This window comes from Opisthocomus hoazin, chromosome 7 (genome assembly GCF_030867145.1).
Source record: "Opisthocomus hoazin isolate bOpiHoa1 chromosome 7, bOpiHoa1.hap1, whole genome shotgun sequence".
Classification (NCBI taxonomy): domain Eukaryota; kingdom Metazoa; phylum Chordata; class Aves; order Opisthocomiformes; family Opisthocomidae; genus Opisthocomus; species Opisthocomus hoazin.
This window is the reverse complement of record NC_134420.1, coordinates 67,492,845-67,514,813: the sequence shown is the minus strand read 5'-3', so window position 1 is coordinate 67,514,813 and position 21,969 is coordinate 67,492,845. Positions and strand designations below refer to the sequence as shown.

The following is a 21,969-nucleotide window of genomic DNA, read 5'->3' as shown; positions in this document are numbered from 1 at the left end:
TGTCATGTCAGACTGAAACTTTTCCAAAATACAAGTGTCTTTATTTGCTGAAATCAGCAGCTATCTAGCTGGCCTGAAGAGTCTGTGGAAGTCCATGTTTACACCTTATCAGGATCACCCAAGCCTAGACTTCAACCTATGTCACAGCACCACTGCAGGTTAGCTCTGCTCCCCTGGGAAGGCCTCACAGTGCTTTCTCTCTGCTTGTCTCCAAACCAATGCCAGCTACAGTCTACATACACATATGCCCCGTACTACACAAAGCCTGGGAACAGACGTGAATTCTATATTGCATGAATACTGCCAGCGGCTTCATTTGAAAGCATTACCTTGGAACAGGCATCCTTAGGGTAAGCTGGTTATATTGGATGTTCCATTTTCCAGGCTGGAACTTCTCCAGAAAGCGTTGTGCACTCTCCACCGTGCTCTAAAATGAGCATGAGAATGCATTACAGCAACCACCACTGTATGAACTATGCTGGTTAACAAAGAGACTCAGAAAGCTTTCCCACTCCCATCTGTCTCACTTTGGGATTGACACAAAGTGCTTTGATTAAAGCATTTGCTAACAATCCAGAATGAGATTCTGCTCGCAGTTTTCTTAAAAAGAAAAAAACCCCAATACATCTATCTATCCATCTACCTATCTGTCTTCCAGTGTGCTGGATTTTTTGGGGTGTTCTGTGCCAGCAGGGTTCCTTAAGCAAAGCAGGAAACAGAGGGAGCTGCTTATACTGTTACTCTCCTTCATTTTACCCAATCACAAGACTGGTCTGGAGAAGAGAAGGCTCCGGGCAGACCTTACAGCAGCCTTCCAGTACCCGAAGGGGGGCTTACAAGAAAGATGCAGGGGGACTTCTTACAGGAGCATGGAATAATAGGACTAGGCGTAATGGCTTTAAACTGAAAGAGGGTACTTTTAGACTAGATCTAAAGGACGAAATTCTTTACCACGAGGGTAGTGAGGCCCTGGCACAGGCTGCCCAGAGAAGCTGTGGCTGCCCCCTCTCTGGCAGTGTTCAAGGCCAGGTTGGACAGGGCTTTGAGCAACCTCGTCTGGTGGAAGGGGTCCCTACCCACAGCAGGGGGTTGGGACTGGATGATCTACTGGATTGCTCCCTATGATTCTGTGATCACCCTGCGGATAGTTTAAGAATTACAGCCAGAGCATTATAAGACAAGCCCATATCTCACTGTTTTGAGACCACACACAAAACAAACAAAAACAAACCTCAATCAAAAAAACTCTGTACTAACATTTCCTTAAGGTTCATGATCTTCCTCAGTTAACTGAATCCAAATTGTTTGGACTAGAAGTTGGAAGTCCTAACTAGACCTCTGTAAGAGCAAGAAGGAAGCGCTAGTTGCTTTGGTAGTACGCTGACAGTCAGCAGCAACACACCCCAAAGGCAAACGCAGAGGAGATGAGCAGCAGTCTCACAACCTGACCACGTACCTGCATTAACATGGCCACAGTCATAGGCCCAACGCCACCAGGAACTGGGGTGATGTATGAAGCTTTTTCTTTTGCTGTACTGTATGCCACATCTCCTACAACTCTTTTTCCACTGGCTTTTGTGCTGTCTGGGGATGTAAAGAAAAAGTAAGTTACACATCACATTTCACCGAAACAACAGAGGAGGTAGCACTGACTGAAGCTGAAGTCTTTTCCTTTCTTGGAGCAAACAAAACAGAAGCTAAGTACCCAGGAAGCTGTAAAGAAAGATAAAAAGTTAAAACAACATCACAAGATGAAGCCGTTATCATCATACTTCATTCAGAGAGTGTAAACAGCTCATGCAACCTATCTTCCCATTAAGCACCATTTATCCTCAGCCAGACAACTCCCTGTAAGTATTTTCTCAGTGGCACGTGGTCCACAGGGCAGTCTGAAGATGACTCCAAAACAAATGCAGAGGCACAAAAGCACAAAGTCTTACATCTGTGCAATAATAAAACACAAACAGGACACACAATAAAGACGTGATCTGAACATCCTCTCACAGCTGTATTGCTCTGAAGGATTAGTACAGTTCCAAATTTGAAGGATATATAAACCAATGGTCTAGAAGAAGTGAGAGAAGAAACACAATTGACTTGTTCCAAAAACCCAGGTTTGTATTTGCTCTGTTCCATTTTGAAGTAAATCTAGGCCTTACTACTGAATAAAATCACCTGCCTTTACAGAAACTGAAGACAGAAAGTGCTAAGCTTTTCAATTATTCATTGCGATTCTAATGATGGACCAGTAAATACTGTAGTTCAGAGAGATCAGAGTCTTATCAAAACACACCTCACAGGTGGTTTAAGAGAGCTCCAGCAGAATAACCTCCTTTCTCTCTGCCAAAAAAATGCTATATCCTGCTGCATTACATGACCTGACAATTCAGAAGCAGATACAGCACTTTTTTTTCCAGTGGTGACCTTTAAGCTCACCCATTAAGAGAGAGAAAAAGACAAAATGCGTTAGTAAAGTAGCAGTCATCTAAGGAACTTGCTAATTATAGACAGAGCATATCAAAAAAAAGCAAATTTAAGTTTCTCCTGGAGTGGCAGGTCCTTATTTCAGACACAAGGATTCTTGGTAACTTTTAAGCAGTGTGAAAAACCTGAAGATAGATTTGAATGTTGTTACACTGAAATATTATATTAAATACAGTAAGCGTATGTTTGAACAGAACACAATCAATAACTTGAACATACTATTGGCAAGGGGGAGGAGTGGAAGAGAAGCCAAACTCCCAAACAGCTGACTATGGTAAAACCAAAGAGGGAACAAAAGCAGCTCCTGCCAGCACTAATTTTTAGCTGCATTGCTACTGACAATTAGCAGCTTGGATGTTTTGCAGTGTTTGTGTTTTAAGCAACAGTTCTTTTCCCTTAAGTTCAAAGCTTGAACAACATCACAGCTGTTAAACAGTGTTTCTACAGCATCTGTCAGCTCTGAACTGACCAATCTGGCCTTCCAGCCTAGAGACCAGTTTAATTCAGGTTGCAAAAGGCAAATAACAATCATACTTTATTCCAAGGATGCCAAGCAGGCTTACCAGCCACCCTGGCCAGGAAGACTCCAGGCCCAAGAAGGAAGAAAACAAGCAATGAATTAGGCACTCCAAACACAAACAGCCTAATCTGTCACACAGACACAGTGATGAGCACAAGCCAGTCCCCGCCTCTGCATCTGCACCTCAGGCCAAGCACTCCTGAGCACAACCTAGAAGCTATCCAATTACCTTTAAAATACTCTTTCAAAGGAAAGCTCACGTACAACACCTTCTGCCTCTCCACATAATTTCACCTTCTCAATATTCATGATATCACTCTTAAAAAAAACCCAAACTAGTTACAGAGAGTAAGCCTGTGTCCTCTTTGGGCCAGTAGATTCTCTAGCCAGCACATGACAGTGAGCACTCAAGGACTTTGACATCAAAGAAGTGAAGGACACGCCTACACATATGGGATGAACAGTTATGATGACCTCCATCTGCCTCCAGAGATGGCTGCATGAGAGACAGTCCGAGCGCAGCTTTGGGACCAGAGCTAATTCACAGTCCTACTTTCACCAGACGAGGGCTGGGAATATCTGCTGCCTTCCAAGCAAACTTGTGCCAATGTACATCCAACTGTAACACGTTTCTGGTGGATATATGACTGCAAGCACACAAGACCATACACGACCCTCATCTATAAAACATGAGACCACCTGCTTGCAGTCTGCTTCTTTTTCTGGACACTACTGAGGAAGGTGTTTCACGAGGGATGCAACACAATCTGCAAGATGCAACACAATCCCAGTACACAAAGATATAAACAGAGCATCAAATCAAGGCTTTCTATATCTTCCTAGCGCCTCTGGTGTTTGAAGAGCACGGCACTGAGATTCACAGAAGCTGATCCTCCTTTGCTGCTCTCATATCCTGCTGTTCTAGGCTCCCTGTTGGCTAGGGCTGCAAAATCCCATAGCAGAGGACTCTGAACAGTGTTGCTTCCTCCATCAGGACTCACAGAAGGACAGTCCAGAGACTACGCCGTCTCTGGGAATATGCTCTGCCTGCACTGCTCTCCCTTCCTGTAGCAGAGCAATGTCTACAGGCCTGGAATAAGGCATTCGGAATATTTGCTGGACCAGCCCTCCAACTGCAGCAGTGGGGAGAGAAAGACAAATACAGTCCAGTTTGGAAAGGGAATAAGACACACTTGTCTCCTCTAATAGCGGTTTCAGAAGATCCTCTCTTCCTCTCTCTTTACCTAGAGACCTGGAAGAAACTCTGTTCAGCTGTAGTACACATGAACACAAAACCCTGTGGGCCCAAACTCTCTATTCTAGCCTCCAAACTTGCAGCTGATTTCCCAAAAGATTCACCCAAAAACTTTTTTGCAATCTATCAGATGGGAAGAAAGAGGCAAGAAAACTCAGCAGCTTCAGAAAGCCACAGAAAAAAAAACAAAACCCGCTGTGGCATCCATCCTTCTGAAACCTGACCATTTCCATGGGATTCTGTCAAACCCTGATTACCAAGTCTCACAACGCCATTAAGCGTGTTGCCACGTAACACTGACTAGGCTGAGCGTACAAGCAGCTCAGATCTCAGTGCACTGCCCGAGGCAGACTAATTGCAAAGAAACAGGGATGTGTCCTCAGAGATGCAGTCCACATCAAGCCTGAAAAAAAGGTCATACCGTCATATGTCAGAAACGTGACGGTAGTTTTATTTGCAACATGTTGGTGGGGGAGACTCCGAGTCATTCTGCTTCAGGCAAATCAGCAGTGACCCCGTGGGTTTTGGCAAATTGCCTGAGTTTGGGTAGCTTGGCACAAATAGATCAAGCAACAAACAGCAACAGCAGATGACTTTTTAATTTTAATTAGACAGAGGACTAATGCTTTTAAATGCAACTCAGGGTCATGTTTGAGGAACAAGACTGCTGAACAGAAATTTCTTTACATTCCATTAAATAACGGCAACAAAATGACTGATTAATTATGAAAACTACCTTTTAAAAGCCTTGTGGGTGTAGCACAGAGATAGTTGGATGGTGACTAATTTTCCACATCATTCAATATCTGTAATTTGGATTTAAAATGAGATGAAAACAGAAATTGCCAGACTGTCTGTTCCTCCTTTTTAAGGAAGGAGTAGCTAACTGAAACCCTACCCTGAAATCCATTACGTTCAAGCTCTTTATTCTACGCCAGAGCCACTGTCACCAACACTCCTGCAGAAGCTGCTTTGTTTCAAGACAGCAGCCATTCACAGAATCACAGAAGGTTCAGGGTTGGAAGGGACCTCTGTGGGTCATCTAGTCCAACCCTCCTGCTGAAGCAGGGTCACCTACAGCAGGCTGTACAGGACCTTGTCCAGGTGGGTCTTGAATATCTCCAGAGAAGGAGACTCCACCACCTCCCTGGGCAGCCTGTTCCAGGGCTCCGTCACCCTCAGAGGGAAGAAGTTCTTCCTCATGTTCAGACGGAACTTCCTCTGCTTCAGTTTGTGCCCATTGCCCCTTGTCCTTTCGCTGGGCACCACTGAAAAGAGTTTGGCCCCATCCTCCTGACACCCACCCTTGAGATATTTATAAGCATAAGAAGTTGATGTTGTGATCCAACAAATTCACAGCTCCTTTAAGAGACTGCTTGCCGTTTATGTATTTCAAACAGAACAGCTTAATCAGATCTAACTGCAAAGTAATGACAGCAAAGCTGCACGCTCACAGCAGCAGCAAGACTTCACTATGTAGTTGCGCCAAATTACACAGCTATTCTGCTGTAATTTTCCCTAGGCCTCCGTTTTCCTCTGCTGATCATCAGCCTTCTTGAAGGCAGAAGAAAAACTGCCACTGATCTGCTTCAGGACAGTACTTCAGACCAACCTTTTTTTATTCTGGCACCTTCAGAGGTTGCCGTCATTACCCAAGACAGACTTAAACCAGAAAGAAGTCCACATTGACTAGAAACACCAAGGAAACAGTATCCATGTACTTACTTAGCAACTGTATTTATATACAAATAAACACATCCCCGCTCCTTATACATTATCCACGCACCTGGCACATGGTTAATTCCACAGTCTATTACAATTGCACCAGGTTTGATCCATTCACCTTTCACCATTTCAGCTTTACCAGCTGCAACCACCAGGATATCAGCTTTACCAACCTATAAAAAAAGCCAAATAAACAACTCAGTATCACATCAGCAGTGGAAAAACACAGAGCTGCTTCAGCAGCAACTTAGACCAGCTTCAACTGCAGTGAAACTGTGTGGTCACCCACTGCTATCAGATGCATGGAAGGGCATTGTCAGCAATTAAATGCAGCAAGCACAAATTCCTGCAGCCAGAAATGGTGGCCTATTTTCACACTCCTACCCTGAACTATTGCTAGTCAACACTTCACAACCTCCTTTGAACTCCTCCATGATTTCCAAGTGGATCACACAGACTACTTTTAGATAAAATTAAAACCTTCTGCATATTCTTATCTTCCTTCCTTCAAATATCCTTGCATATTCAGCTGCTCTTTCCAACGCCAGAAATATACCCAGCACTTACCAGATGGCAGCCAAGAACAGCCCCTGCACAGAACCCTAAGCAGCACTTCACTTGTGGCTGCACTGCCTTGTGGTTTTTAAGTCCAGGACTGTGTAACATGCAACTCCAGGGAAAGCTGACTGTAATTCAGCACTAATATTCGTTCAGACAGTACTCAGTGGATTTCACAGATCTGGTCACAAAGCTGGTCCTTAGAGACTCTCACTAAAGCTCGTTGTCAGTTCTTGCACTGCTTCATTCATGTTTGCTTAGGAAGCTACTATCCCGAGGAATTTTTTCTTTTAATCTTCAAGGGAGATTAACTATTTTTAAGATTTCATTAAGAATTAGTACTTCAATTGTTAATCAACTTAACAACAGTCTTCTTGAACAGCAACTTAACAGCATGAAGCACTGCAGTGTTTCTGATCTTCCTTGTGAGTTATATTCAAATACACCTACCCCCTTTTCAGCTTTAATACTTGCCTACACAGCCTGGCAGTGTTGATTGCTCTACGAAATCCAAGTAGGTGGCAGCACAGCAACACACTATTTCTGTCACTCTCACTGCTGAAGAGGAAAATGGTACCAACTCCCAGTCATAGAAAATAGACTGGGGGAAAAAAAAAACCAAACTTGGAGAAAACACTTGGTATAGCATTTCCCAGCCATTAAAGCAAAAGACTACCTGTCCTTTTCGGGAAAAAACCCAAATACGTATGCTGTCTTGCAGGCTGCTACCTGGAGATTAGGAAGAGATAACTAAATTCTCAGCACTCACCAAAAGAAAACAAAAATAATAATTTTACTGTTATAATTGAAAGCCTTTAATTAAGGGCAAAAAATAATCAAGCTCCTATTCCAGCAGAAATATTTACACAACCATCCAGTGAACTGGACTGGGAAACTGTTTCGGATGAAAAGACAACCCAGACCCAATGACTTAGAGTAGCAATACACTGAGTAGCAACATGCAGCAGGCAGCACTAGCTTGCAGCAGACAACTACAGCCTCAGGCATCCATCCTCTCCTTACCTCCTCAGCCAGCGTTGAGGTCTTTGAATGGCAAGTGGTTACTGTTGCATGATTCCAGAGCAGGAGGTCATGCATGGGAGCACCAACGATCTTACTGCGACCAATCACGACAGCTCTCTTCCCTGCAACCTGGACGCCTGGACCACAGAAAGTTAGGAGAGAGTGAAAACAGGTCATTGTGCATTCTAGTACAAACTGACTTGCATGGCTCCGGAGTCTTTTGCCCAGCTTAACTCTGGCTTTGGTACTTCAGGATACTATTCTTCTTCTGGGTTGTGCGTGATAGTGAATTGGAGTGGGGAGGGAGGAAGGAAGGACCACTTTGAAATGAGCTCTTTTCCTGTCTGAAAAGGCAGATTAAATGCAGCATCTCAACAAAAGTTTCAATGTGAAGCACAGCCTTGCAAGGTACATAATTTCTCCTCTTGCTGAAGACTACTGCACTCATGAATAATGGATGGAAACCTGCTTACCTGTCTGCTTGATAAGTTCCATGCATCCTTTTGGCGTACAGGGAATAAAGCAGTCTCCAAGATCCCCTCTAGAGAGTTTCCCAGCATTGATGCTACTCAAGCTGTATTTCAAAAGAATAAAGGCCAAGTAAGACTCCCAGTCCCATGACGACCATTCAAAAGATGAAAAAAAAAAAAGCTTTCTTTCTGGAGTAGCTGTCATGCTCTCCAGGGGTGAAATCAGTTTACCCATCTACATCCTTCTCAGGTGCAACAGCATTTGTTATTTTTTCTGTATTGATGGGTTTATCAGAGTCAAGTGGCAGCTGCACTATAAAGCCATGAACAGCAGGGTCTCCATTCAAAGAGGCAATGCACTTGAGGACCTACAAGAAGTAAAGACCAAAAACCTAATGTCTGATAAACTGAAATAAGACTGGTGCAAAGGAAAAAGCACAACCCTATCTGGATTAAAAGACACACACAATATGTTTAGTTTTCCCACCCAATAGCATAATTTACTCACAATTCTTACTTTTAGAAAAATACCTGTTAAAGTCTCTAAATTTTACACTGTAGTGTTTTAGTTTTCTTTTAAAAATAAAAAAACTCAGCAAGTTCCATTTCTTTTTTCATGAGTTAATATCTATGAGCAAGCAGTCTTTTTTTATAAAATGAGAAGGCAAATATAAGTTCATCTCTTGAGCTCAAGACCAAAATTATATATTTTTTCACTATCGGCCATATTACTTACATCAGCTTCTGTTGCTGTGTTTGGCAGTTTTATGTGATTAGCACTGATCCCAATCTGCAAACGAGAATACCGAAAAATTATCTGATTTCTGAATTGACATGAGAGATTGATCTGGCTATTCTCTCAGTCCAGCCCAGTCACGGCTACATTCTGTCACATTTCCCAGGTCTATCTCCTGTCCCTGCAGCTATAGTCCCATTATTTGAAAATATCATCAATGAAACAGAATAAAAAAGATAAATGCTTTGCCTACTTAGGCTGGCCCATACTTCAACTGCCCTATTCACCTTTTGACATGAAAAACAACATTCTTGCTTGACAGCATACTGCCTTGAAATGCCAGCTATCACCCAGGGAAACAGGGACTCATTTACGTTCCCAGCCCTGCTGCAACATGTCATGTACCACGTGGTGAGAGATGCAAGGCAACTGGAGGTACAAGACATTTGGGGAAGATAAGCAGATGGCTACAGGTCAGGAAAGACAGCACTTCAGACACATGTAATCTATGAGATGACCACACAAAAAGTGGCACCAACCCACACTGCTGCTACCCCACCCGGCTAAGTGTCAGCTCACACACCTGTACTACTTCCTCATAACAAGGAATTCAGGCCAACATTGGTTTCTCCAATACAGGCAAAGCTTAGAGCAAACTATCTGATTGGCATCTGTTCTTTCATATTCAGATTTGACTTACGGTAGGAGGGTAAAAAGAAATACTAAGAGTTTGGCCATTACCTCAGCAGCAGCCTTCAGCTTCATATTAATATAGAGGTTCGAATCATCCCGATTTCCAACCTAAGGATGAAAAGACAGTTGAGTCACACTGCAGAATAGAGACCCAGTCACAGGCTGAGATGGGCTTAACCCTTAGCTTCCTTTGAACTACACCACAGAGACCGAGATACTCTTGAATAACTGTAAAACACACTGACAGAGGTTATAAGTAGCTGGAGCTAACAGGAAAAGTGTTCTTTCAAGTAAGAGGCAGACAAAGACAAGTTGTCTGATATCCTGCATAAACACTATTTATACCTGTTGAAAAACCTTAGAAACACAGCGCTCTCCACAGCAGAAAATATCGCCTCATGACTCTCATCTGAGAAAGTGAAATCTCTAGCTAATTAACGTGATCAGCAGGTGCTGATAACATCCAATTATCTGATTAAGGCTTTCAGAAAAGTTGGGCCTCTGACACCCAGGAATCTTCTTTTCATGCACATGTGCCTTGATGAAAAGATTTCTTCCACTTCTGTTTCGTACCTTGAGAATCTTTCTGCCAAACTAACAAAACAACAACAAAGTGATGCACAAAGAGAAAGCAGCAAGTGGAACAAACGCCTGTAGGTTTTTGGCAGTATTGGGTGATTACAGCACAACTGCATTTCAGAAGACTGCTTGCAACACCCACGATGTTTTGCTAAAGATAATACTCCTCATAATCATAAGAAAATGAGGGACAAATACTGAAAAGTTGATAAGCAAACTCCTGAAACCCTGTTCCCTGGTACTTGGCAGCTGTCTCTGGTTCTCACACATATTACAAGCTGCAGGGGTGACTGCACTACCTGATCAGTCAGCATACACTGGTTCTTCTTCCCTAGGGTTAGACAAAGGGGCTGTCTCCCCTTTGAAGTCTGCTGGCTTTAGGAAAAGGTATGCTTCATACAGGGCAGAGAAGAAGAAAGAGAGCGGGCAACGGGAGATGTCAGCAAACAGACCACATGCATTGTGCAAAAGAGGACATTCCTGACTACAGAACAAAAAATAAAGATTAACTGACTTATTCTTTGAGCTCAGAGTATGCCAGATACCTCCCAAGAAAAGAGAACATACTGTGTGGGGTGCTACATACCAGAAACAGCTAACTGTCTTAACTGAAAAACAGACGGCTGAGAATATCAGTATTAGGAGAAGAACTCCAAACCCAGACTGTTTGGTAGCTTAAGAGTGGAGCCAAAGAGCAAACGGGTTGTAAAGGACTCTGAGACAACCCAGGATTGAAGAGAACACAGGCCAACCAAGAAAAAACATCCAATAACACTACAAGACAGCAATTTTTGAAGACAGTTCACAAGATCAGCATTTCGGCAACTTACATCAAAACACCCCTTACTAAATTTTAAACAAAAGACCTTCCTCCTTCCTTCTTAACACCTGCAGACAAGTCTTCTGTAGTAATGATCTTCTTAAAGCTAATGGAAAAGAAAACCAGAAAAAAAACCAAACCACAAACAAATCTGTTCCTGGCATTGAAGAGGAGCTGGGTCCTTGTGTACTATCAGGGATCTTATAGGGGGCAGAGACAGGCACCAAGAGCTCTTCAGGAGCCCAAAATACTGAATAAGGACAGAAGTCACTTCTCTAAGCAGTCATTTTCATTCCATCAATCCTTTGTGGCCACACAGCTCCTTCCTGTTACATGACATTTGCTACTGCTAATCACCTTCTGACCTAAGCACAAAGAGTTTCCATTTTTTATAGCTGTAAGGAAAAAAAATACATCACCTTAATTCTGCCAAACACAGGCCAAAACCCTGTACTGATAAGTGCTTTTTTCCTCCACAAGCATTTCTTAATAGACACTAGCATTTACTCACACTTCTGACAGACATCAAACTCAGCAAGGGGATTTTGTTCCACCCCCTGCATTCAAAGTCTTCTTGGCCAAAGGTGTTTCTAGTTGGGTCCTCCCCCTCCTCTCTATGTTCTGATATAACAGCAGAGAAAATCCCTTAATAAACACCCCATTTCAAAGATTTCTGGTACAAACACACCTCGGAAAGCTGACAGGGTTTGGGGCTCACAGAAATGCAGCAACTCAGAACAGAGTCTACAAGCACTGCTTCCTCTTTATAGGCAATAAACCTGCTTTCACCATTTCACAAATATAACATCAAACAGAAAACCGCAAGGGTCCGATGAAAGAAAAAACCCAACCAATCTAAAGACCTCAAAATGTTTCTTGGCCCCAGTACTTGGGGAAAATATATCACAGAACTGTGTTACCTTTCCACAGGGAACTCTGCTCTTCTGTTCCTTATAAGACATTACCTTCTGCAAGTCAGCTGTGGTGAGGCTCATCAGCTGGGCACTTACCATTGCAAAGCAACACAGATTTTCTGTAGTTGTCATTAAAGAAAACAATACCTGCAAAATTGCGAGTCCTGGTCTGAAGCCTGGAAATTTCTCTCTCATCTCAACAACTTGTTTCTTTAGTCTCTCTCTCACTTGTCTGAAGAGGGAAAAAAAAACAACAAAACAAGGTAGAAGTTAACCAAGGGGCTGAATTCTCATACAGGAGTTGAAAAGATGACAGATGCCAGACTGGCAAACACATACTTATGCCATGAGTACACAAGCCCCAGCACTCTGCAAATAAGATTAATGTCCAGAACTCACTAAGACACTTTGTAAGTTTCATTCAAGCTTACTTATTTTTTTCAATTTTTTTTTGAAGTCCACATCGTGCTTCTTCACCCTCCTCTTCACGGTCTCATAGGATACGAGGGTAAAAAAAAAAAAAAAAAGTACAAAATTTGGCACCGAAATTCCTGGGATTTCAAACTCCCCACTCAAAAGCAAATCCTCTTTCCACATATGCAGTACCAAATCTGCCTGTCTTCCACAGGCACCAGTCAACGCTGTCACACATGCTGTCCTGGTAAAGGATGATGAAGCTACCATGGCAAATAGCTAAACCAACCGGAGGCACCCAAAGATACACCTCTGCTAGAGTTGGTCAATGCTATGTGTTTCTATTTCCTACCTGCTCAGTCTAACCCAGGCTGGATACGCTGCAGTCCTACACCCACCCTCCTGCCTGCAATCTGCTTCTGTGCTTGCCAGCACGCATGTGAGAAAATGCCCCCAGCCCAATAGCTTCCAACAAGGCAAAAATTTTTCCATGGGAGCAGGAAGGAGAGTGGGAGATGGAGAGAGGTGAAGCAGTGACGAATATTAGATGAATCCTGGTACAAAGCTCAGGTCAACTCCTCAGCGAAGACAAGTTTAAGGATACAATTATTAAAACACAACTTAGAAATGGAAGCATGGAAGGATTCACTTATTAGTTAATCTAGCTCAGATGACAACTCATTCCTAGTTTATTATGCAATATTTTAGAGATAACAAGTACCCATCACTGACAAATTAGCCGCAGACAGCTCAACAACCACTGTCACCACCCTTCTCAACCTTGCTAATTCCTCTCTGATTTCTTAACCACTGTCTGGCCCCCAGTGCATGATCCTTCACCAAGGAAGGCAGAGGGGAAGAGGTACTGGTGTCAGGCCCAACGTGCTCTTTCAGATTTGAAATTCTGCCAAAAGCCTAGGTGCAGACCCAGCACCACTGCTCTGTCTCCTCACCATAGGCAGTCGGGATTCAGAGAGAAGAACTGACTAGTCGTGCCCATCTCATGGGCTCATGGTGCTGGAAGGAGGCTGTGGCCCTTCACTGCAAATGTAGGAGATACTTACTCAGAGGCAAAAGCCAGTTAAGCAAACCTCACAGGACACTAGAAACTTGATAGGTCTGTCCTTCTCCACGTAATCTCCAGCCCGTGTCCCACCCATTATTCTCACAGAGATGAGAAGGTACCATCATGACACTTAGAAAATCTACCCTGCTCCAAACACTCTACTGTTTAAAACACAGATGGCCTCCTCGTGCTCATCTACCCTCAAATCAGCATCACAAGGTCTGCTACTTCCCAAGTGGAACAAGACTTCCCAGACTGGAGGAGGTGCTGTTGGTGCCAGTTCATTAAAAATGCAAACAGCAAGGGTATGGGGACAGAGTAAGTAGCTGATGCCAGCCGGGAGGCTCCAACTCCTGCCATATAGGGAAATTCCAGGATGACAGATAGCCAGTGAAGCCAACTCTACCCTAGAACTATGAGCTCCAAATCAGAAATGCCAGAGGCAAGACGGAAGGGAAACGGGACCAGCACACAGCTCTGCTGCAACCCAGCAGCGCTGATCCCAAGGGAGGGTTGCAGCTGGCCCAGCCAGAAGCAGCCCTGAGGCTGTTCTAAGCCCCATCTCAGGGGAATCACACAGCCTCCTGCTCCGTCCCAAATCCTGCATCTCTCCTGCTGCATTCCAAATCATGCTGTCAGAGCTCTGCTGCACCTGAGTGGGTTCAGAGTCTTTATAGGTGTTTGTGTCTGGCCAAGGTGTTCCAAGTCTCTTCACAAGCTTCAGCTGAACAGGTAATTTTCAACCTTACTTAAGAAATAGTAGTTCCTAGGTTTCCTTTAGCTATCACCTCTGTAAAAGACTTGACACTAAGCCTGGCTGATGAGTTCAGAAAACGGTGTCATAGCAGTCCTTGTCCTAGCAATTCTTCATGCTGAAGTGACAAAGGTTCACCTGCTGGGTGGCAAAATCACCAGCTGTAAACCCCTAGTGAAGGCACCAAACCTATAGCTGCAGACACAACGGGGCCTGAGCTCACAAGCAGCCCGTAAGAACAACGCAGCGACTGCAAGGAGCGCCAGAAACCCCCTGCGTGCGGCCTCAGAGCGGGTGCTGCAGGCCAGCTCTCTGAGGGAGCTGCTTCTGAGAACAGCCTCCGGTGTTCCAGTACGGAAGGCACAGCGCTGCTGTGTGGCCCGCAAACAAAAAGAAACGCAAACAAACATGAAACGTATCATAATTTATGATGCAGTAAAGCCCTCGTAGAGGACAGTGAACTGGAAAGGGCCTCTGGACTGTGCTTTACTTTTAATCCAGTCTTCTCAGTGGAGGAGAAACCAGCCCACCCAAGGGCCTGCGCTCGCCCCCAGCAGCCGTGACTGCTCACGTATTACATTGCTGTCATTTTCTGTAATTAGGCACTAGCTCACTTCCCCTTCAGCTACAGAAGGAAGGTTAGCACGCACAAACACACCAAGTGGTCCTGCCAGTGCTGAATTGTTAGACAGCCACCTAGCGTCAAGTACCACCGCTCTCTGGTTACCTCAACAGCCACAGGTGCAAAGCTTTGAGAGAAAATCAAGGGAAGAAAAAAAAAATCCTTGCTTTATCTCTGCAGACTTACAAACACACAATCACCTTCGAAGCTAGCAGCCATTTAGTGATACAGTCTGCAACATTCTGTTGTGGACTTCAGGTCTTCACAAAGATGAAAGTTCATATGGATAAATTAACAACGTATTTGTTAGCTGTATGAAAACACTTTTAAGTCTTCAAACATAAAATTGGATTTGTACAAGGCTGTTCCTCCAAAAGCTTTCCCTCTGACGCTCAGACCCCTCCTGTGCCCACAGGCTCTTCCACAAACAAACTCACACTGCGAACAAGGGTCCAGGGTCCACACAGGTTAAGGACAGCACACGGCTCTAAGCACACAGTGCAAAAGCCGGCTCCTGTTAGCCTTTCTTTCTCTAGACTTCAACAGTGAGCTGAATTTAAATTTATTAAGTGAATTTCCCAGAACAGCAAAGGACAAACCACACTCCTCCAGCTCTGCTGCAAATGGAGAGAGACACACAGCTCCCATGCTCAAGTCTCCTCCAGCAGACCCCCTCTACAGACCTACGGGATCATGTACACGCAGTGGCTCAGGTGGCTGTGGTGCCAGCATACACATCCCTGTACTGGAGGTGACCCCAGGCTGTGTTTCTGTCCCTTCTCTGGGTCATACGGCCCTGGGTCTATGTCAGTGCTGCCAAATGCGTGAACTGGCCAATACCTCCTTCAGAGACAACGATGCTCTAGAAAGAGGCCTGCCCCCAAAGAGGAGGGTTTGGCCTCGCTGCCTGGATCACCGATTGCCCAAAAGTTTCAGAAATGTGCATCTGCTGTGCTCCTGCTGCAGCCCTCCAGAAATGGCTGTATAAGGCTGATGGTCCTCCCCAGGTCCTGCACTATCTTGCTCAGGGCTGTTGTCCCTGCAGCCATTTCTCCTCAGAGCCTGCAGCACGGCCACTGCTCACTTTCTGTTGCCCCCACAAGAAGAAAAGAAAGTGGAGAACGGGAAGCTTGTCTCTCCATACTGCAAACCTCCATGGCACCATGTCTTAGTTAGCAGGACAACTGCTTCATCTTCAGATGCCGTGAAGAGGCTGCAAGCAAGTGTGCCACAAAACATCCTACTGGCACCCCAATGAACAGATAGAAAGGAGCCTCTCCTGGGGGGGGTCACAGGTTGGCTGTCCCAATGGAACGGCACTGGGATGGGAACTGCCTTGGGAAAGCCCATCTGAACACTGCTGACAATTCAACTGATGGCTCCAGCTGAGGGAAGACACTGTTTAGAGAACAGAGCTGGAATCCACTCACAAGTCTCCTGCCCTGCCACCGCATGATCCCTGCACACTGTCATTATCTCATGGAGGAACTGCCTGCTTCTTTCTAACACTTCCACAGTTTTTAACCACTCTTTTGGTTGTCAACTCAAATACTTGTTCGAGCACTCTTCACATCCACAGGCGATGGGGACAGGCAGCATTTGAGGAACTTCTCAAATGTGACTGACTGCCAACAGAACAACAGACTAAGTTTCACACAAAGCTGAGTCTTTAAAACTTACACAGAAGAGTTTGCCCCAAACACGAGTTACAATACCATGAACTGCTATGACCAGCTTCCCCTGCTGCAACATCAATCACACCAGTCAGGTCTGCATCCCAAAACGCCTACCAACAGCCAACTATCAGGTGATTTAACTGGAGGACAACATAACAGAAATAAATAAGGACTCAAACCATGTTTGTGGAGCTGCAAGCACTTCAGACAATACTCTAGGCCATAGTTACAATGGTCTGTCTTCATGAAGAGCAATTACTAACATCTTCCTTCCACAAAGGGGACACAGCAGCCCGCTACAGATTCTTTCCCTTAGGACTCCTCCTTTCCATGTAACCAGATGCACAGATGACAGATATGCACAGATGACAGCCCCATGGCCCTGTTGTCCACCAGACAATGTTTTCTCCTAGCTTGTAACATCTTTGGAGCAGGGTCCCATTTTTTTTTAATTGTGTCTGTACAGAACTTAACACAAGGGGTTCTCGCTCACATTTGGGGCTGCTCGGTGGCACTGAGCGGTACCGGACCACACAGTTCACTTTAACTTAACACGTCCATAGTGTGGTACCCTTCAGTGCACGCCTGAAACATTCTCGGTAGGATCCGGTAAATGAGACCTTGCAGATTGGGGAAGTTTTTCAGTTCAGAGTAGATTTAGCTGGAGTTTCAATAGGAACTCCAAAAAACTTTGGAAGCCTAGTCTGAAAAAGCTGAAGAGTTGTCTTTACTGCACTGTTACCTCCAGCTATAAGCTGAGCCGACGCTATATCCAGTACTTTAACGGTACTTTGAACTCAAAGCAAAGTACGACCTGGCCCATCCCCAGGGGCTGGGAGGGGCGTTAAGTCTTCTCTGTCACCACAACTCATCAGCCACTCATCCAGACCAAGAATGTTGGTCCATTCCTGGTGCTATCAACCAATTCAGGCCAAGCCAGGGGTTGCCAAACCTGGCCTACATCACATGATAATGACTGAAGACATCGCTCACTGCAGCGGACATAAGCTGTAAAGAAGAGCCACTACAATGTTTTGCTCTGAATGCCTATTTCAGACGCAGAAATAAAGTCTTTGACTAGTAGTAAATAAAAAGGTTGAGAACACTGTATTTTGACTCTCTCCAACCCTCCATATTCTGCATACTTAAAGCACTGTTTCTCTGCCTCTTATTAGTACAATAACTCACCTTCTGCAACTGATCTGCCAATGAGGCAAATTTAACTTGCAGCAAAATCTAAGGCTGAATTACTAAACAGTCACTCAGAGCAGTAGAGGAAAGCCACTCAGAGATAACCAGCCAGCTGACTGATGCATAACCCACCCCCCATTTAATATCTTTCACAGACTGTCCAGGTATAAGAGTTTGTTTCTACCGAAAGAAGCAGCCTTAGTCAGAGGAGCATCAACTTAAACACCAAAATCCTACACACGCAACAATGTCTGCTGCCCTGTACGTTCTCCTTCCCATGCACTACAAAACCACATTTACTATCCTCAAAGGTAATATTCAAAGCCACTGAAAAAATCTATTTTCCTTTGTACCTCTTCTGAGCCTTCCAAGAGTTTCTAAGTGTGAACTAGCTTTATCTCCTCACCAAGTGTCACTGTTTAACAGAAGTATTGTATGCAATATTGCCACTGGCCAGCTTGGGCTGCCTGGCTGTGCTCCCTCCCAGCTCCTGCACATCTGCTCATTAGCTGAAATTGGAAAAAGTCCTTGATTTCTTAGCAACAACTGAAAACATGAGTTACCAACATTCTTCTCCTACTAAATCCAAAACACAGCAGCTACTGGGAGGAAAATTAACTCTATCCCAGCCAAAACCAGGACATTTGCCACCCCTTACTCTGTAACAATAACATCAAGGTTGGTTTATGAATGGAGGTTGGCCGAGGGGCAGGACTCTGCTCTTCTCTTTTCCTTGAGGTCAAATCCTCTCTGGTCAGGGAGTTCAGACTTTTCTGGGAGTTCGATCTTTTTCAGGAGTTTCATGAAATTTGCGAAATCTGTGATTTGCAGGTTCCACGATTGCTCCTCAGGGACTGGCTGCAAATTGGTTGTCGAGCGGTGAGAAAATCGTACTGTATACAGTTTGTTTTGCATATTCATTATTATCATTATTATTAGTAGCATTAGTATTTGCTTTGTTGTCTTACTAAACTGCCTTTATCTCAATCCACAAATTTTACTTTTTGTCCATTTCTCCTCCCCATCCTGCTGGGTTCAAAGGTGAAGGATGAGCTGTCTGGTGCTGAGTTGCCAGCTGCTGGCTTAAATCACGACATCAAGTTTCCCTTATTTATAGAGACAAGCAAGCACAGTCTCTCACTCTCACTCTCTCACTCTCTCTCTCTCTCACTCTCTCACTCTCTCACTCTCTCTCAAAGTATTTATTCTCTTTACACGTTTCACAAAAATAAGAATGCCACCATCTACCTGACTTTTGTTTAAATAACTGGTATGACTGTGAATTAGGTATTTTTTCATCTCTCTTTGGGGCAGGGGTGCATAGTGGCAGGAGAAGAAAGTTCACAATACTTTGGAATTTTCATTTAAAACACACACAGAAACCCAGAATGACGTAGCTGCAACACTACTTGATTGATTCACCTCATTTGTTAATATTTGACTGACTTACAAACAAACACTTTTCTCAATTAAAAGATAAAGTAACAAAAAACACCCCCCACAAGATAGTACCTGAAAAGATTTTGCAGTTGACTGTAAAGTCAGAAACACTCCCTTTCTACAACAGGCAATTCAGTTGAAAATTCCTACAAAAACCTCATGCCTATCGCTGCTTCTGCTGCTGCCAGACTCTTAGCCTGGAGGTGAACTCTGGGCAATGAGAGTCGTCTTCACCAGCACTAGAGGGTCTGGAAGAAAGGGACAGGTATTTGCAGGCTGGATAGCCCATTTCCTCATGTCTCCTTCAAGTACTCCACTAGGAAAAAGCAGAACTAGGTAAGGCCCACTCTTGTGGAGCACATGATGGTTTTGCTATACTAGACATAATAAACAAAACAGAAATAAAGGAACTGAAGGAGGACAGCTGTACAGCTGCAATTATTTTTCCATTTTGTGTTGCCTTCAGGTCAAGATTTGATGCCTTTGGAAGACAGGCTTCAGCCAAACATCTCAGAGCTGTGCTGGAAACTAAGCAATCCTTTCTCCAGTATGTGCCTGTTAAAATCTTATGCCTCTTCCCAGGTATTTCCACATCACGAAGGTCCTCACCTCTGAAAAACAGCTGCTACTATAACACAGAAAAAAACAGAGATAAAAACCTTCACCACTGTATCTATAAAGAAAGTAAGTAATGCAATATGCACTGCCAAGGAAGCCAGACGTTTTAGGGTGAGTGCTCAGAATACCTCCAAAACACGCTCACTGTACCCAAGCTAGCATCCTTCCAGATTTCTAGTCACTCTAAAATTGCAATAACTTGTAGCTTGAAAGGATCTACTACACTTCAGGGGCACTTTCTATGCCAGGAAAAGGAAATCTGCAACAGGCAAATCACGAAGTACCATCAGCACCACATACAGGCACTGCGGAGTGTGCTGGCTTCAAGACTGCCAAAAGCATGAGCTGTAACCAAGCACCCAAGACTGAAAGACTGCAATATCCAAGTGGTAGTAGCCCAGAATTACTGGGTTAAACATCTGCAAGCAGCCTTTCACCATGGATATTCAGATTCGAGACACATCAGGCCGGCTTTTCAGCAACACGCCGCTGTCAGTTAGATGTAGATGTGTTGCACAGAGCCATACCCAAGATTGGGTCTAACAACTTTTCAGAGGTTACTTTAGACCGTTCCAAATTTACCCTTTCTGTCCAAATTCCCTGGTTATAGTGAGGAGGTACCCAAGAAACATACCTAACCAAACCTGGCTTGTACAGAAGTGTTGCCCTTTGCCAAACATTTTCCTGGGGTTAGGGAAATCCATTTCGCTTTCTCACCGCGTATGTACGTACAGCAGCAGCAGGAAAAATCAGCAAACTAACAGCCACAGTACAGGCTCAGAGCTCGCCATCTAAGTAAAAGCTGAAAAGCACAAGGCAGCCTTTCCCTTTAGGGTTTGCCAGATCTTTCAAACACCTGATTCTGTGACTCTGTGACCATCCATCCTGACATTATCCAACACACGGACTAATTTCTCTTGCCTTACAGGACCGCTGCCTGTCCGGCAGGAACACAGAGACCGTGCCCCAGGCACTGCTTCCCAGCTCCCGCTCGCACAGCCCCCTGCGGGCACCGCCGACCTGAGTGACAGCTGTCAGTCAGCGGCCGCCTCAGGCCGCTCCGCCGGGCTGACGCCGGGCCGAGCCTCACGCCGGCTGGGCTCTGGGGGGCGATGCGGCCCGGGCAGCACCTCAGGCTCTTCTCAAGCTCTTCAATACCACCTTCGCCTAAGAACTCCCACCCGGGAAGAAGCGAGCTCCGAGCGCAACGCGGTGAGAGAGCTTTGGGGCGGCTTCGAACCCGCCTCATCCCGGCGGAGCCGCAGGAACAGCCACGACAGCCGCGCTCCCCCGGGCAGCAGGGCCGGGTCCCCCCGGGGCACCCCCACCGCTTTCCTTCCCGACCGCGGCCGCCCCGAAGGGTAAAAACTCCCGCGTCTCCCCCCAGGCTCTGCCCGCCCGAGGAAACCCCCGCCCTGCGCGGCCCCGGGCTACGTACGCGGAGACGATCTTCCCGCTGAGGATCTCGGCGGGGGCCATGGCGAGGGCGGGCAGGCAGCGGCCGAGCGCGGCGGGGCTCCCGGGCGTCTGCGGGACGGGCCGCCCCCACGCCGCACCCCACGTGCACCCAAACTTTCGGCGGCCGCCCGCCCGCCCGCTCCACCGCGCAAGCGCCGCTCCCGCCCCGGGGAGGGAGGGGAGCGGCCCCGGGGGGCGGCCGCGTCTGCTCCGCTGAGCCTGCCCGCGGCCCGCCCGCCACGGAGGGGAGCGGGGAAATGGCCGCCGGAGCGGCTGAGAGGCGGTGCTCCCGGCGCCAGGCCCGGCGCCGTGCTCTGCCGGGAGCGGGCCTGGAGGGGAGGGGAGGGGGAAGCCAGGGAATATCCTGGGGAGAGACTGTCCTCAGTGGCGCTCAGCGACAGGACAAGGCGCAGCGGGCACAAACTGAAGCAGAGGAAGTTCCGTCTGAACATGAGGAAGAACTTCTTCCCTCTGAGGGTGACGGAGCACTGGAACAGGCTGCCCAGGGAGGTTGTGGAGTCTGCTTCTCTGGAGATACTCAAGACCCGCCTGGACAAGGTCCTGTGCAGCCTGCTGTAGGTGACCCTGCTTTGGACCAGATGATCCCCAGAGGTCCCTTCCAACCCCGACCATCCTGTGATTCTGTAATAACCTCTGTGTTTCACGTCCTGGGGTAGCGCTGTATTGCTCCTCAGAGGTTGTGCTAAGAGTAATTGGCACTCTTCAGTATTTTAACACATTTGTCTGACATACAGTCACCCAAGCGCTGGCTGGCCAGCGTAGAAAGGGCAGCGAAGAGGGGGGGATTGTGGCCCAAAATTCATAGGAGTTGTCAGGAGTGAGAAACAAGTTCCCAAGGATTTCCTCCAAGGGACGTACTGGAAGTAAGCAGTCCTGTTAGGGCCGATGAGGGTGTAGTTTCCTACCAGGGTTCCTAAGGATCAACTCCAAGG

The 21,969-nt window shown here is 45.8% G+C and overlaps 1 protein-coding gene across 1 annotated transcript in view; it reads right to left on the bottom strand.

Annotated features, from left to right (window-relative positions):
- MTHFD1 (methylenetetrahydrofolate dehydrogenase, cyclohydrolase and formyltetrahydrofolate synthetase 1) overlaps nt 1-21,143 on the bottom strand; it is a 45,794-nt gene extending 24,651 nt beyond the window's left edge. Inside the window, exons 1-10 of the mRNA XM_075426872.1 lie at nt 20,997-21,143; nt 11,925-12,009; nt 9,513-9,572; nt 8,772-8,825; nt 8,267-8,403; nt 8,039-8,139; nt 7,566-7,702; nt 6,046-6,157; nt 1,457-1,584; nt 330-427 (exon numbers count right to left, since the gene is read on the bottom strand). Coding sequence (XP_075282987.1) covers nt 330-427; nt 1,457-1,584; nt 6,046-6,157; nt 7,566-7,702; nt 8,039-8,139; nt 8,267-8,403; nt 8,772-8,825; nt 9,513-9,572; nt 11,925-12,009; nt 20,997-21,037 — 953 coding nt within the window. The 5' untranslated portion in view covers nt 21,038-21,143. The remainder of the gene's footprint in view (nt 1-329; nt 428-1,456; nt 1,585-6,045; nt 6,158-7,565; nt 7,703-8,038; nt 8,140-8,266; nt 8,404-8,771; nt 8,826-9,512; nt 9,573-11,924; nt 12,010-20,996) is intronic.
- Between the last annotated feature and the right edge of the window lie 826 nt (nt 21,144-21,969).